At 50.3% G+C, this 11,628-nt stretch overlaps 1 protein-coding gene across 1 annotated transcript; it reads left to right on the forward strand.

The window, feature by feature from the left end:
- Positions 1–8,514: 8,514 nt before the first annotated feature.
- CD52 (CD52 molecule) lies at positions 8,515–10,191 on the forward strand. The gene is made up of 2 exons (XM_082613827.1): positions 8,515–8,656; positions 9,822–10,191. Exons 1-2 carry the CDS (start codon positions 8,603–8,605, stop codon positions 9,957–9,959), a joined length of 192 nt encoding a protein of 63 aa, XP_082469953.1. The 5' UTR covers positions 8,515–8,602; the 3' UTR covers positions 9,960–10,191.
- The last annotated feature ends 1,437 nt before the right edge of the window (positions 10,192–11,628 follow it).

Consider the following 11,628-nt stretch of genomic DNA (forward strand, 5'->3'; position numbering starts at 1 on the left):
GTTTCCCAGGCGACCAGGACCCGTGCGCTTCTCATTGGCTAATTCGAGGGGTGTCCCTGAGCAACCATCAGGCAGCAAAGGCGGGTACAGCGGTCTGTGCTCGAATTCTATTGGCCCACGGAGTCTAAATTCATCGCTGGATACTGTAAATCCCAAAATCCACCGCTCTGAGCGGACTCGGGTTCCGGAGAAATGGAGGGCCTGTTCATGTCACCCCAAGGCACAGAAAGCAAAGAACCTGGGATTAGATACACGAAGCTGCTGGAAGCCTCTGGACCTGAATGTGTAATCCCGACAATGCCACTGTTTTGCTAGATTGATTTGGGGAGAAATTACATTTATCCCTCTGTTTTTTCATCTGATCAGTACAGTACTAAGGGGGCAGTTCTTTTAAGCATGAATGGAAATGATGCAAGTACTTAATAAATGTTTCTTAAATCTGAATTTCTCTGCTAACTTCTTGACCAAACGGCGCCCTGAAGGGACGCTCATATTCTATTACCTTTGTGTAAAAATTTGGGTGAGACTCCCCCTGCCTTTGGATAAGACACTTTGTGTGATTTGGGGTGAAACACTTCCCCTCCTGAGCCTCACATGAAAAAATAAGGTTTTGGATTAAAGCAACTAGAGATAGTTTAGTTAAGAGCATGGACTTAGGCCTCTGGAGTCGTGGATCCTGACTTGTGTGTCCTTGGGCAAGTTACCTTAATTTCTTCTGTAAAGTGGGGATAATACCCACTCCCACAGAGTTGCCATAAGAATTAAATGAGATAATGCATACAGAGTACCTGTCACAATACCGATACAGAATAAGTTTTCAAAACATTTCCTGCTTTTAACTAGCATTATCATTATCTCAGTCTTCCAGCTGTGATCTGGGTGTCTATGATTTCTGGCACCCACTTCCTTATGCCTTGGCTTAACCACCAAAGCCCTTTCTCTGCGTGTCTCAAACTGCACTTACTAATATTTTCCATTTGACTTTCTCATCTACTGCATTTAGGGCAGGGCAGGCTCCTTGAGGCATTCTTTACACACCAATTGAAGACTGAAGGAAGCTACCGATTAATGTGTCTTGCAAGTGCCAGATGCCAAAATTATGAGCTTTACAGATGAAAACTGAAGCTCAGAGAAGTAAAGTGACTTACTCAAGACTATGCAGGTAGAAGGCAGAAAAGTGGATGCAAACTCAGAACTGTCTGCCTCCAGAATCTGTGCTCTTTCCAGAAGCTCCCACTTTAGTAAAGCAGGCAGGCAAAGGTAAGCCAAGGTGCAGGTGGTACAGGTCCATGGCCAAGGGAAGGGTTCAGGTGGAAAGTGTGACTGGAAGTTGGAGATGGGAGAGCTCTCTTGCCACTAAGCTGCTCCCAGAAAGTTCTCAGGGGTTTGAGATAGATGAGAAAGTTCGAGGTCATGCTGGGGCCAAGTGTTTTGGGGGGTTGGAGCCATAGTCAGGGGACTAGCAACCTTTTACTGTCACCTTGCTCATGTTCCTTCTGCTCTTAAAGGTAAGCAAGGACCAACAGCAATGGGAGGCAGGGGGCTCTGGCCTCATGGGTCCTGGTGTGCCCGCTGCCTCCCACCTCAGCAAGACTGGGGAGTGAACTGGCATTTACCCAAGCATCAGAGTTTACAACATACCTCCCTCTTACCCAGGGCTGGAAGCATGGCCTGAGATTCTGCTGTAGGCAGACATTCAGCAAATATCTCGTTCCTGTGAGGGAGGTGGGAGCCCTCTAACCTGGCGGGCAGTTTATTATTATTATTTTATATATATATATATTGGGCTGCGTTGGGTCTTCATTGCAGAGCACGGGCTTTCTCTAGTTGCAGCAAACGGGGGCTCCTCTTCGTTGCGGTGCGTGGGCTTCTCATTGTAGTGGCTTCTCTTGCTGTGGAGCACGAGATCTAGGCGCCCGGCCTTCGGCAGTTGCAGCATGCAGGCTCAGTAGTTGCGGCACATGGATCCCAGAGCACGCGGGCTTCGTTAGTTGCGGCGCGTGGGCTCAATAGTTGTGGCGCATAGGCTTAGTTGCTCCACGGCATGTGGGATCTTCCCGGACAAGGGATCGAACCTGTGTCCCCTGCATTGGCAGGCAGATTCTTAACCACTGCACTACCAGGGAAGTCCCCAGTTTTATTATTTTTTAAAAAACATTTATTGGGGGAAGTCAGGGCCTTATTATAAAAGTATACATTTTCTTCATAGAAACTTGGAAAATAGTGATGGCCATCATTTTTTGAGGAAATATTATGGGCCACCAATACTTAACAAGTCTACGGGGCTGGGATCTGTCACTTACTAGCTGGCTGTTTCTGCTCCAGCTACTCCACTGAGCCTCAGTTTCCATATCTGGAAAATAGAGGTTCTAATAGAACCCACCTTGTAGGGTTATCATGCAAATTAAATTTCTCATAACATTGTCATATTGTTTTTAAAAAAATGTTTTCCAAAAACAAAGTTATGAAAATGAAACAAGAGTCTAAGCTCGCCTAATAGTTATTTTTCTGACTTATATTTTTCCATCTCCCATCTTAGATGATTCTGGAAATCTTTCCAAGGTCTCCAGGCTTACATAAGATTTGAGTGTTAGGGACTTCCCTGGCCATCCACTGGTTAAGACTTCGCGCTTCTACTACAGGGGGCACGGGTTTGATCCCTGGTCAGGGAACTAAGATCCCGCGTGCTGCCCAGTGCAGCCAAAAAAAAAAAAAAAAAAAGATTTAAGTGTTAGAAGGACATTGGAGGAAAATTTGTCCAGCTTCCAAGCTCACCCAGGACTCCCTCTGGACTTCTGGGGTGGGGCCACTTGGCCTCTTCTTGATTCCATCCTGGAGTGGATGCTCATTGCCTGACAATGGTGCAAAGGCCCTGGAATGGGAGGAGGGAGGCTCTTTCTGGGTCTGCTCCCCACCTGTGGGATGAGGAAGTAGAGGGTTACAGGGTTAGAGGGTTACAGGGTTCTGGAGCCTTTGTTCTTGAGGATAGAGTCCACTTTGCTTCTAGGTCATTTCCTGAAAAACCCTTATCAATTATGACCCCTTTGGGGCTAAAGAGTTTATCAACTCCGGGCTTCCCTGGTGGCGCAGTGGTTGAGAGTTCACCTGCTGATGCAGGGGACATGCGTTCGTGCCCCGGTCCGGGAAGATCCCACTTGCTGTGGAGCGACTGGGCCCGTGAGCCATGGCCGCTGGGCCTGTGCGTCCGGAGCCTGTGCTCTGCAACGGGAGAGGCCACAACAGTGAGAGGCCCACGTAACGCAAACAAAACAAAACAAAACAAAACAAAACAAGAGTTTATCAACTCCTAGCAGCTCAGGAGAGAGAGGTAAATAATAGTGGAGAAAGTGGTCCTCTCAGTCCAAGCATTCCTTCAGAATAAAAACCTGGCTCTCTCTCCCACCTTCCCCCTCTTCTCCACCCACATCACGGGTGCCTTGGGTCAAGCCCTCCCTATATCCTGTTGACATTTAGGACCTTCATATTACGTGTCCTGCCCTTCACCCTTCTCAGTGTTCCAGAAACTATCATGCTCTCTCCTATGTTGAGGCCTCTCCTTCCAATGGGAACATCCTCCTTTGCCTTTTCCCCCTGGGAAAATCCCCCTCCATCCTTCAAGAACTAGTTCAAATGTCCCCTCCTCCATGAATACCCCCACTCCCCCCAGGTAGAATTACACTCTACATTCCAGTAGGCCTGCTGCCATTAGAGCATTCCTTATTCCTTTTTGTGATTTTTTTCTGTACGTGTCTCCTTCTTGGACTGTGAACTCCTCAAGGGAAGGGATCTTTACTCATTCATCTTACCTGATACACAGTAGGTGTCAATAAACTGTCTGAAATGAATGGACGGACGGATGGATGGATGAACAAACGGAAGAAGATTCCCCTTGGAATGTTCTGTGGCGCTGTCGGATCACAGCCCTCTCAGTGGGGATGAAAGCTGCAGGGCAGCTCAGACTGTAATATGTGCTGCAACCCCCTTCCTTTCTCTCCATCCTTGCTGTGTTCCATTCTGTCACTGAGCTCAAGTACATATTGAGCACTTGCCCAGTGTGAGACTGTGCAAGGCCCCGGGAACAGTCATTAAAGAACACTGTGAAACCGGGACGGGGAATGGTCTGAGGTGTTTGGCTCACCCAGGTCCCTCTCGTTCTGCACAAACATTCCCTTTGACTGGTCTTCCCTGAACACTAACCTACGATATGTCCTCCTCCCATTTCCCTTTTCTCACACCACCCTTTTGACTTCCTCACAGCATTTACTGAAATCTTAAATTTTTAATGTTTTCCCCCATTCAAATGTCAGTTCCATAATAACAGGGACTATGTCCTTTTTTTTCACTTCTGTAGCCCCAGTGTGTGCAGTACCTGGCACACAGCAGATACTTAACAACTATACTATGCTGTAAGATTTTAGTATCATTTTCTACTTCACTAATTCTCTCTTCATTTGTGTCTAATCTGATGTTAAAACTATCCACTGAGTTCTTAATTTCTATTATTGTATATATTTTTTAATTTATTTATTTATTTATTTACTTTTGTCTGTGTTGGGTCTTCGTTTCTGTGCAAGGGCTTTCTCTAGTTGTGGCAAGCGAGGGCCACTGTTCATCGCGGTGTGTGGGCCTCTCACTATCGTGGCCTCTCTTGTTGTGGAGCACAGGCTCCAGATGCGCAATCTCGGTAGTTGTGGCTCACAGGCCCAGCCGCTCCGCGGCGTGTGGGATCCTCCCAGACCACGGCTCAAACGCGTGTCCCCTGCATTAGCAGGCAGATTCTCAACCACTGCGCCACCAGGGGAGCCCTCTATTATTGTATTTTTAAGTCCTAGAATTTCCATTTGGTTCTTTTTTATAAATAAATTTATTTTATTTATTTTTGGCTGTGTTGGGTCTTCGTTGCTGCGTGTGGGCTTTCTCTAGTTGCAGCGAGTGGGGGCTACTCTTCATTGCAGTGCACAGGCTTCTTATTGTGGTGGCTTCTCATTGTGGAGCACGGGGTCTAGGTGTGTGGGCTTCAGTAGTTGTGGCACACGGGCTCAGTAGTTGTGGCTCGCGGGCTCTAGAGCACAGGCTCAATAGTTGTGGCACACGGGCTTAGTTGCTCCGTGGCATGTGGGATCTTCCCAGACCAGGGATTGAACCCATGTCCCCTGCATTGGCAGGCGGATTCTCAACCACTGCGCCACAAGGGAAGCCCCTCCATTTGGTTCTTTTCTATAATTTCTAATTTGTGGTCTTGTCTTATATGTCTTTGAATACACTAAGCATTGTTATTTAAACGTTTGGTTGATAATTCCATTATCTGGATCTTCTGTGTAATTGTTTCTATTATATGTTGTTCCTCTTTGTTTTTTTCAGGGTTTTTTTTTGTTGTTGTTTTTTGTTTTTTGATCACGTTGTCTTCAGTTTCTATGATGGGCTGGGCTGTTATTTCCTGTTTACTCTTACTCCTCAGGTGTAACCTTTCATGGTCCCAACCCAAAGCCTAGTGGAGGTTGAGGGAGTTTACCAGCGCCCCCATTTCCTAGTAGGTCTTGAACTACAGTTTTTCTCCCCCAGCCCCATAAATCTGTAGAAAGCTCTGCTCAGTTTCTCAGCTGTCTCTTCTGGAAGTGGCAAATACTTTTAGGGGAAAAGCAGCCCCAAACAAAGGGCTCACCTCTTTGTTCCCCTTAATTATTTTCTTCATTGATAACTCCCCAGTACTTAGTCTGCTATTGCCCCATAATAAGCATTTATTGACTGCATGAATACAGGTATGCAAGGCTTGGAGGTGGGAGTGATCACCTTATATTCACCCATTCATTCAGCTAGCCTAACTGCCATATTCTGTTTTTTTGTTTTGTTTTGTTTTATTCATTTGTTTATCTATTTTTGGCTGCGTTGGACTTCCTTTAGTTGCAGAGTGGGGGCTACTCTTCGTTGAGGCATGCGGGCTTCTCATTGTGGTGGCTTCTCTTTCTTGCCCGAGCATGGGCTCTAGGCGCATGGGCTTCAGTAGCTGTGCCATGCGGGTTCAGTAGTTGTGGCTCGTGGGCACTAGAGTGCAGGCTCAGTAGTTGTGGCACACGGGCTTAGTTGCTCGGCGGCATGTGGGATCTTCCCAGACCGGGGCTCGAACCCGTGTTCCCTGCATTGGCAGGCGGATCCTTAACCACCGCGCCACCAGGGAAGTCCCATATTCTGTTTTCTGCTGAGTTAAAGAGGTGATGAGACCTAGAGGGACCTGGTGTTGGGTCAAGCTACTAGACCATATTCTTAGCAGACACAACCTTTAGTGCAGTGACCAACAGAAGGAGCTCTTGGAACACTGAGGAACTCCCTCTCTTTGAAGGAGTTGTAGTGGGTGTGGATTGAGATTTCCCATGAAGTCAGGTTGGGAGAAGGTGTACAGTAGGACAGGGAAGTCAAGAAATAGACTAGGTTCTATCTCCAGCTCTGCCATTAACCTGCCCTTCTTGGGCCCTCAACTTTCCCATCTGTAAAATGGGGGTCTCTCTAAGCTCTTTAAGCTTTGCGACCAGGGTTCTGTCTATCCAGATGGTGTCAAGACAGAATGAAACTGCTCAGAGGGCAAGAGAGGAAAAGGTTTGAAGCCCCACTTCTCTCAGGTACTGACAGACTCCAGATATCCCTTCATGCCCCAAGTCCTGATGACCCTAAAAACCCTTCCAGCACCCAGATCCCCCCACCACTAGCAGCTCAAGCTCAAATGACAGCAGAGACCCAGGATGTGGAAAAGAAATTTCTCAGGTTTCTAAGAATATTTTTGCAGATATGAGCTTGGCATTTAAGTATCCTCACAAGAATCCACAGCATGAAGAAAAGGCATCCTGGCCGGCCCCAGGGTTTAGCCCATCTTAGCTGCCTCTTTGTAAGAAGGGAGAAGACTGCCCAGTATGATGGCGCCAATTTTCAGCAGAGCAATCTTGGACTTCAACATGGACCTCTTGTCTCCTGGGCTAGTGCCCTTCTAGTATCTCTGCCTCACAGACCCTCATGAACCCCCAGAATCACCCACCCCAACAGGTGCACCAAAGGCAGCTGAGACTTGAACAGAGGGTCAGGAGAAGCCTCTGGTGAAGGAGCTGATGGGGGTGGGCAGTGATGGGTAGTTGAGGGCTCCACCCACTTCCTTCCTTACCCACCTCCCCGGGGCGGGGCGAGATTCCTACCCCTCTCTCGCCACTTCCTGGCTTTCTCTCTCCACCCTTGACTTTCAGTTCTTTTCTGTTTCTTCTTAGCCAGGGCTGGAGGCCCTAAAGGCCCACTCAGGTTTTTCTGAGGCTTCATACATGAGACACAAAAGCATAGAAGGGGAGTGAGAGGGTTTATTTTTTTCACTATCTGGCATGCAAATGAGACACAGAATAGACTAAGGAAGGGAGAGTAAGTGAGGCTGGAGCTGGGCTGTAGAGCCAATCCCTGGGTCCTCCAGGAGGGAGTGGGTCAGGGAACCAAGATTTAATTGGTGACTTCTAGGAAAGCCCCAGAGGTTACATACATGGCTGCAGCTTCAGACATACCTGGATTCAATTTCACATGAAACTGGCTCCACCTTTTATTACCTTGGACAAGTCACTTAATATCCAAGCCTCAGTTTCTTCATCAGGAAAATGGGGATAATTACAAAACCTACTGCAGAACCCCACTGAGAAAATAAAATGAGAGGATGTATAAAGAATGGAGCACTGTCCAGGCACCTTTGTGATTCACCTCATCCCCCACCCCTGGCTAGAACTTCACAGCCACCCCACCCCAAACCCCTTCCCCAGCAGTTTATTAACTTCTGGTCCCTCCACTAGCCCTCCTCCTATCCATCTGAGATTGATATACACAATCTGTTATTTTCTTCATCCAAATCACAAGATACTAGGTCTTAATAAACTTCAGAAATAATCCACTTCAGTCTTCTCACTTGAAATGAGAAACCTGAGACCCAGGGGGAATGGGCTCACCTAGAAGCTAGGTTTCTGGATTCCTAACACAGTGCTCCTTCGTTTTCACAGAAATCTCCTCCCCCACCACCCCAAATTTTCATGCTCCCCAAGCCTTCATTCTGAACCTGTGGAACAGTCTACAACCTTATCCTGAAACCTAAATTTATCCCAGCCTTTCCTCCTTCAGTGCCTATCCCCTGCCCCAATCTCCTTTTAATTATACTGTATTTAATTCTCTGGCAGCTCTTTTGTTAAAGGCTCAGAGAGGTACAGTTTCTGGCCCAGGGTCTTGGAGTTGATAGGTGATTAAACCAAGATTCAATCCCCGCTATGCATGACTCCAAGCCCAGGGTTCTATTTACTGCCCCACAGGTGTCTCGTGGATGCCTACCTCCCATCCCCTGGGATGTGCCTCAGTCCCTCTCCAGAGCCCATCATCTGCCAGGGCTGTAGAACCTAGGGCCTAGCACGCTCCACCCCAAGGTCTTTAGGAAAGCAGTAGCACCCCACCCCACCCTGTAGGCCCTCCTTCCTTTCCCTCCACCCCGCCTCCCTGCCTCCTTTTCATTCAAAAGCAGCCAAGCCAAAAGAGGCCTGCAGACAGCCCTGCGTTCATCTCCAAAAGCTGCTACAAAGAGGGCCATTGAGAGACTCCCAAGATGAAAGGCTTCCTCTTCCTCCTATTCACCATCAGCCTGCTGATTATGATTCAGGTAAGAGCAGCACCCCAGAGCCCCCGGAACCATCACCCAGGACTCCCGAGATCTGCCCGGCATGGGGGAGAGGGCATGCAGGCTCCTGGGCACCCAGCCTTCTTCCACGGGAGCCGAGGCTCCAGCACGGGAACCAAGGGCTCAGGGGGCCTGGCTCCCAGCCTTCCAGTCCTTCTGGTTGGGATCAGACTGTTTGAGGGCTGCCCCTGAGCAGGACTGTCTCCTGTACCCGAGGCTGGGGAGCACTTACAGGGTGCCAGGCACACTGAGGCACCCAAGGGGTGCTGCAGAATAACAGGGGACTGAGAGGCTTGGGAAGACAGCCCTGAGTGAGGATGGCATCAACCCACAGGGAACCCGGGGAAATGGTCCTATGGGAGGGGGCCGGAAAATGTCCAAATGGAGCCTGATCTGGTTCTGGAGGTGGCAGGAAGCTCCCCGGGAGAGGAGCCTGCGTGTTCGGCAATGCTAAGATAGAAATCTCCCACTCCAGAAACAGATAGAGTCTCGCGAGATCAACTGCTATTCCAAGAGGCAGCTTTGGCAGCATCTCACATGTTAGTCAGCATAGGAGATGGGAACCATCAAGTTTTCGACCAAGAACAGCTTGATCAAGCATCAAGAACAGCTCGATCACCATCAAAAACAGCTTAATCTCCACGAGGGGCAGTTTTAGTTGCAGCCTGATCAAGCATTGAGAACAGTTTGATCACCATCTGGCCACCTCCTCAGGGGAGAAGTCACACCCTCCCCACCCACCTACACTTTGCCAGGTGCCTTCTCACCAGCCCTGTCTCATGTGACCCCCATGACTGTGACGGGCTCTTCTCCCCATTCACAAGATGAAGAAACTGAGGTTCAGGGAGGCTCAGGCCCTGGATGGTCAAGGGCTGGGGCCACAGGCTCCCCTATCTCCTACATGCTGGAGGAGCTGGTGGTCTGGTGGACGTGAAAGGCAGGTTCTGTGGGACGAGGACCAGTAACCGCCTCTGACCCTGCCTGTGTTGAGGCAGGAAGCAGCCAACCATCCCCACAGAACCTTGTGGCAGAAGTTGTAGTCACTGGGGCAGGGAACTGAGAACTACAGTCTCGGGGTGGGGGAGCTGTCTGTAAACATCAAACATGAGATTCAACCCCCCGTGAGCTTGCCGCACTTCTCTTGCAGATACAAACTGGAGTCTTGGGAAACCAGACCACCACCCAGAAACCCAGGAATGGGGCCCCAGCTCTCGGCAGCCTGGGCGGCGGCAGCATCCTTCTCTTCTTGACTAACATCCTCATCCAGCTCTTCCACCTCAGATGAGGTGACATGCCCCAGCCCAGCCCTAGCCCCGTGCCCCCAGGACAGCTGCCACCATCACTAGCAAGAGAAGCCCCTCCCCGCCCCATCCTTGGGAGGGGCTGATGCTAGAGATGAGCAGCTTGTGGGAATTGACAGGCAGAGCCTGGGGGGCCATGGCCGACACAGCGAGATACTGACATGGAGGGGCAAGCACCACCCAGCCGGGGCTCAATAAAGTTGTCATGTACTTGGAGTGGGGTCCTGTGTGTGGTCACTGGACGTCACCAGGCCCAAAGAGCCGGGTCTGCAGCAGCACCAAGGGGCCACCTATAGCCCCATCAGCAGGCGAGGTGGCACCAGCGAGCTCGTACCTCACCTGCCCTGCACCAAAGTCCAAATGCAGAGGCCCTTCCCCTTCGAATCCCCTTGCAGGGACACGACCCAGAAACTGCCATCTTCACCCTCCCTTTAGTTGCATTTGCTTACCTGTCCCTGGGAGCTTAGGAATGATGGTCCCAGAGGACCCCACCCCCACCCCCTCCCAGACCCTGGACATTCCCAGTTGCGGAGGCTCAGAGAGCCCCCCACTCCACTGCCTCGGTGTCCTCAGAATGACAGATTCAGAGAGAAGCGCCCCCCACCCAGCCTATAGGGGTTCCCAGCCTCACAGCCATCCTCCTGTCTTCACGTCTCCAACCACTGGGGGCTGAAAAAGATGAAGAGGCCACTGTCCATTTCTTCCCTGCCTACCCATGGGCTGGGAAGGCAGGAAGGACAAACAGCTGTTCCAACCACTCCTACCCCTTCTGGGTTTGGGCTGGTGGAATTGGGAGCTGAAGAGTAGGAAGGGAACTCTGGAGAAGCCCCCAAGGGCCTCGGCCATCTCTGCCTCTTCCTGGAGGATGTTGGCCAAGGGGACAAGTGTCTACCAGATTGAAAGACTATGTCCTGCCCTCTCTGAGCTGGGTTAGGGACCAAGACCCCCTGTTCTGGCTTCTTGGGGGCCAAACCTTTAGGACTTAAGACCAGAGTTGGGGGAAATTGAGAGGAGCCCGGGTGGGCAAGGCCCTTTGAGGTGTAGCTCCCACTTGCCTTTCCCACCCCGCCCACTGAGTCCCCCCGGCACTGCACTTCCAAGTTTCTGCCCCTGGACTTGTCTGCATCCCTCTGCCACCCTCTAGCCTGGCTGACCCCTCCTCATCCTCCACATCTTAGCTGAGGGTTCCCTCCTCCGAGCAGGGTTCCCTGCCCTGTGCCCCTAAAAGGTTTAGGTTCCTCCCCTGTGCATCCCTTCACTTCCATCCCTACCCAGTCACTGAGTGTATCACCGTTCCCATCGGCATCCTCCACTGGACTGTGAGCGGCTTGAGGGTGGGGACCCAGAGGCTTGGTTCATATTTGTGTCCCCACAGCCCAGTGCCGAATCTGGCTCAGAGCAGGACCTGAGAACACATTTGGGGTGACTGCGTACAAGACCACACTCAGCGGTTAGCCTGCCTCCCACTGTTCCCTCTGGTGGCAGACGGAGGCCTTACCTGGGCCCCAGAACTGGAGCTGGGAGGGAAGAAGCCCACCTGAGTGCAGGCAAGTAAGAAAGCAGGTGAACAAATCCTCACTCCCACCCCCAAATATCAAGGTGCAGAGAGATGAGGATACCTGGGAGCATATTATAAAACAGTTTATGTTACAA

The sequence above is a fragment of the Mesoplodon mirus genome (genome assembly GCF_964341445.2).
Source record: "Mesoplodon mirus genome assembly, chromosome: 3".
NCBI lineage: Eukaryota > Metazoa > Chordata > Mammalia > Artiodactyla > Ziphiidae > Mesoplodon > Mesoplodon mirus.

Bases quoted from the DNA above. Each gene is read 5' to 3' on its own strand.
- CD52 (XM_082613827.1), top strand. From the start codon at position 8,603: ATGAAAGGCTTCCTCTTCCTCCTATTCACCATCAGCCTGCTGATTATG. The intron at 8,657-9,821 runs GTAAGAGCAGCA...CTTCTCTTGCAG, and splicing joins GCCTGCTGATTATGATTCAG to ATACAAACTGGAGTCTTGGG.